The following is a 4,543-nucleotide window of genomic DNA, read 5'->3' as shown; positions in this document are numbered from 1 at the left end:
ACATGGTGACATTCATTGAAGTATAATGCTGTGCTGACCTTCACCTTTGCCTTGCTGAGAGGCATATCAAAGATTGTACCACAACCTGTGATGCTCAGTTGAGAGAGTGTAATTTCTGTGCTTCTGTAGAACTCTATTGATCCATTGCTGTCATTATCTGCACAAGTTAGTGTTGTACTTTTAGCTCCATCTCCTCTTATGGTAATGTTCTGAAGTTGACAAAATGTAATTCTAGTTGTAACATTAACTAGAGGAGACTTGATTTCAAGAATGGTATCATTTCTACCATTTTTTGCCACAAACTCTAACGATTTGCAAGGAACCGAGCTGTCAAGACAATTTAGAGAATCAGTCCCATTTTGTACATCAATGATGATGATTTGCCGAGCAGTAGTTGTACTGTAGCAGACAAAAAGAATATATAGCAGCAAAATTTTGACCATCTTAAGTCGTGTGAATGCAATAGACCTGCAGTCTTGTATATATATATATATATATAATCTGACATATGTTCCTTGAAAGTGAAAACAGGACATTATTGGTGTTATCCTCAGTTGCCAAACTGCCAGTCATTGTCATTCATTGCCATTCATGGCGAACTTTGGGACTAGTAAATATCAGCATAGCCTTGTCACAAGAGATGGTATTCCAAAAAAATTCATGCTATCATTATGCAAAGTAGCATAATGATGGTATAAAGTCATTTTACTGAACTGTTACTTGATAGTAGATACTTCCTTATAAGGTAATAAAAGCAATTATTAAGTAGATCTAATTTCAAACACCAGCCCTGCCCATATTTTCTATCTAATTTTTTTTCGAGAATTTTTTCACTTTCGCCCCTACAAGAGCTTGCTTTAAAATGTCTACCCCAAACAGCGACGTATTGTTGGATGGAGATCACTTCGTGGATGGTATACTGTATCCTGACGCAGTACTGAGAGAAGAGGAGTACAAGAAGGTGCTGGACTTCCCTCTCCAGTCTGATGACACCTTTGTCACCAGCTACCCTAAATCAGGGACAGTTTGGACCATAAGTCAAGTGAAGCTAATCAAAGAGAAGGTCCAAGAACTTTCTGGCTCTATCTCTGGTGACACAGTCCCACTGTCAAAAATGCATTTGGCTGATTCTGTCTCCTGGCTGGAAGAAGATGGAAAGGAGTTTGGAATGGTGATCTATTATTATATAATGGTTTAAGTGCAGTAAATGATGCACACTTACAACTTTAAATATTCAAAAATTTGAAATATTTGTTTGCAAATTTCAAAGCCCACACTCTGCAAAAATACTACATTTTTATTGTGTAGATTTCAGTTTTTTTCACAGGGCTTCTACTATACAGGCATTTACCTTAAAATTATGCAAAAAAAGCTAATATAGTACCTTTTATCATTGCAGGCTCTTCCGTACCCTCGTACTTTAACATGTCACATGCCTTACCACATGCTGCCTGGTGGGGAGCCTCATAAATCGCCTGCCAAGTACATTTATGTCATGAGGAATCCTAAAGATGTCTCCATCTCCTTCCATCATTATTTCTATGTCCTTGTGGAGAGGAAGCATGAGATAAAATTTGACGATTATTTTGAGATGTTTGTGAATGGGAACCCTTTATATGGGTCTTGGTTTGACCACGTCTTGCAATGGTGGGATCATAGAGGTTTGTAATAAGAAGTTAATAAAAAAATTCACACACACACAAAGGAACTAAAACATTTAGCAAGACATGCATAATTCAGACACAAAAATAATAAAATAATAATTAACAGCTAAGAATAATAATAATAAGAAATAATAACAAATCATTTATTTTCTATGTAATGTTATTTTTCTCCTCATTACAGATGCTAGCAATATTCTCATTGTCAGGTTTGAAGAGATGAAAAAAGACCTCCACAAGTCAATAAGGACCATATCTCAGTTTATGGGTCACAACCTTGACGAGCCCACTATTAATGCAATTGCTGAGGAATGCACTTTTGATAGGATGAAGGCCAACCCTCTCCTCAACTTGGACACCTCCCGCTATGCCAAAAAATATAACAAGGATCGTACTTTTATGCGTAAAGGTGTCGTTGGAGATTGGAAGAATCATCTGAGCCCAGAGCAGACAGCACAATTTGATGCCATTTATCATAAGAAAATGGACGGGAGTGGATTAGATTTTGGCATTTAATCGCTCTAAAATGTATAATAATCTAGCCTAGGTCATGTTATTATAAATATTTATTTTTAAAAATTTTAATATAAATGCATCCCTCTGGACTTGATGATAGTACAGGCCTACAGGGTATTTCATTAAAAATGGCTATGAGAGAATTCCCTATTTTTATAATTTTTTGATGCATGTATTTATGTTGTGTAGAAAGTTTCAAATAATTTTGATGAAAATTGGATATTTTACGAATTTTTTAAGTTGTTCCAAAATCAAGCCAAAGCCCCCATACTATATAGTACATGGTCTCATGCCAAGTTTTGCCAAAAGTTGAAAGGAGAGAATTCTCTATTTTTATAATTTTTCCTGATACATGATTACATATAGATGTACTTATGTTGTGTAGAAAATTTAAATTAATTCCTATCAAAATTGGATTTAATAACTTTTTAAAATTAACCTCAAAATCAAGCCAAAGTTCCTATATTATAGTACACAGTCTGAGGACCAAATTTTGCCAAAATTGAAAAAGAGAAAAATTTTCCTTTTCGGAAAAGAACTTGCACTATTCCACAAAAAAAAACTAGTTGCTGTCAAAACGACTTTGACTAACATTCAAGTTGGTTGATTTCATAAAGTATACTCCAAATCCATTGTTATCTTTGAAGGTTACTTGTTTAATGCTTACATGGTGACATTCATTGAAGTATAATGCTGTGCTGACCTTCACTTTTGCCTTGCTGAGAGGCATATTAAAAATTGTACCACAACCTGTGATGCTCAGTTGAGAGAGTATAATTTCTGTGCTTCTGTAGAACTCTATTGATCCATTGTTGTCATTATCTGCACAAGTTAGTGTTGTATTTTTAGCTCCATCTCCTCTTATGGTAATGTTCTGAAGTCGAAAAAATGTAATTCTAGTTGTAACATTAACTAGAGGAGACTTGATTTCAAGGATGGTACCATTTCTACCATTTTTTGCCACAGACTCTAACGATTCGCAATGAACCGAGCCGTTAAGACAGTGTAGAGAATCAGTCCCATTTTGAGCATCAATGATGATTTGCCCAGCAGTAGATGTACTGTAGCAGACAAAGAAACTATATAGCAGCAAAAGTTTGATCATCTTAATAAACTAAGTCGCATGAATGCACACAGCTGCAGTCTTATATGCATAATCTGACATATGTTCACTGAAAGTGAAAACAGAACATTGTTGGTGTTATCCTCGGTTGCCAAACTGCCAGGACATAGAGGGATTAAATCAAAGGAGAACAGCAACAAGAACAATAGCGTTCATTGTCATTCATTGCTGCAATTCATGGCAAACTTTGGGACTACTGTCTATGATAAATATCGGCGTAATCTTGTCACGAGACAAGATAGACTAGTATTCCAAAAAATTTTATGCCATCATTATGCAAGTAGCACAATAACTGAACAAAACCCTTTTATCTTGCCTTTTATGGAACTGTTACTTGATGGTTGATACTTCCTAATAAAGTAACAAAAGCAATTAATTTCAAACACCAGCCCTGCCCACATTTTCTATCTAATTGTATTTTTTCATTTTCGCCCCTGTAAGAGCTTTTTAAAAAAAAATGTCTACCCCAAACAGCGACGTATTGTTGGATGGAGATCACTTCGTGAATGGTATACTGTATCCTGACCCAGTGCTGAGGGAAGAGGAGTACAAGAAGGTGCTGGACTTCCCTCTCCAGTCTGATGACACCTTTGTCACCAGCTACCCTAAATCAGGGACAGTTTGGACCATTAGTCAAGTGAAACTAATCAAAGAGAAGGTCCAAGAGCTCTCTGGCTCTATCTCTGGTGACACAGTCCCACTGTCAAAGATGCATTTGGCCGATTCTGTCTCCTGGCTGGAAGAAGATGGAAAGGAGTTTGGAATGGTGAGTGACATATTATACTCTAGATCTATTATTAAATTATTTAAGTGTAGTAAACATGGGCTATGAAACTATAATGGTGCACACTTACAACTTTAAAATATTCAAAAATTTGAAATATTAAAAAATTTACGATTGTAAAATTCCAAAGCCTACACTGTACAAAAATACTACATTTTATTGTTTAGATTTTAGCTTTGTCATAGACCTTCTACTACTCATGCATTCACCATTTAATTATGTGAAAACAGCTACTATAACACCTCTTATCATTGCAGGCTCTTCCCTACCCTCGTACTTTAGCATGTCACATGCCTTACCACATGCTGCCTGGAGGGGAGCCTCATAAATCGCCAGCCAAGTACATTTACGTCATGAGGAATCCTAAAGATGTCTCCATCTCCTTCCATCATTATTTCTATGTCCTCGTGGAGAGGAAGCACGAGATAAAATTTGACGATTATTTTGAGATGTTTGTGA

General features: G+C 36.1%; 2 protein-coding genes across 2 annotated transcripts in view; both read left to right on the top strand.

The window, feature by feature from the left end:
* The first annotated feature begins 796 nt into the window (after positions 1-796).
* Positions 797-2,338, top strand: LOC100635611 (sulfotransferase 1C2A-like). The gene is made up of 3 exons (XM_011405912.2): positions 797-1,171; positions 1,400-1,661; positions 1,846-2,338. Exons 1-3 carry the CDS (start codon positions 863-865, stop codon positions 2,175-2,177), a joined length of 903 nt encoding a protein of 300 aa, XP_011404214.1. The 5' UTR covers positions 797-862; the 3' UTR covers positions 2,178-2,338.
* A 1,337-nt stretch (positions 2,339-3,675) lies between these two features.
* The window catches only part of LOC100635485 (sulfotransferase 1C4-like), a 1,175-nt gene continuing 307 nt past the window's right edge, over positions 3,676-4,543 (top strand). Inside the window, exons 1-2 of the mRNA XM_019997099.1 lie at positions 3,676-4,066; positions 4,342-4,539. Of these exons, the coding sequence (XP_019852658.1) occupies positions 3,758-4,066; positions 4,342-4,539 (507 nt within the window). The 5' untranslated portion in view covers positions 3,676-3,757. The remainder of the gene's footprint in view (positions 4,067-4,341; positions 4,540-4,543) is intronic.

The sequence above is a fragment of the Amphimedon queenslandica genome, unplaced genomic scaffold, assembly GCF_000090795.2.
Source record: "Amphimedon queenslandica unplaced genomic scaffold, v1.1 AMPQUscaffold_13384, whole genome shotgun sequence".
Lineage (NCBI taxonomy): Eukaryota > Metazoa > Porifera > Demospongiae > Haplosclerida > Niphatidae > Amphimedon > Amphimedon queenslandica.
Note: the sequence above shows the minus strand (reverse complement) of the source record. Positions and strands in the feature narration are given on the sequence as shown.

Coding starts and splice junctions, on each gene's coding strand:
- LOC100635611 (XM_011405912.2), top strand. CDS start 863: ATGTCTACCCCAAACAGCGACGTATTGTTGGATGGAGATCACTTCGTG. Junction 1,172..1,399: donor ATGGAAAGGAGTTTGGAATG/GTGATCTATTAT, acceptor TTATCATTGCAG/GCTCTTCCGTACCCTCGTAC. Junction 1,662..1,845: donor GCAATGGTGGGATCATAGAG/GTTTGTAATAAG, acceptor TCCTCATTACAG/ATGCTAGCAATATTCTCATT.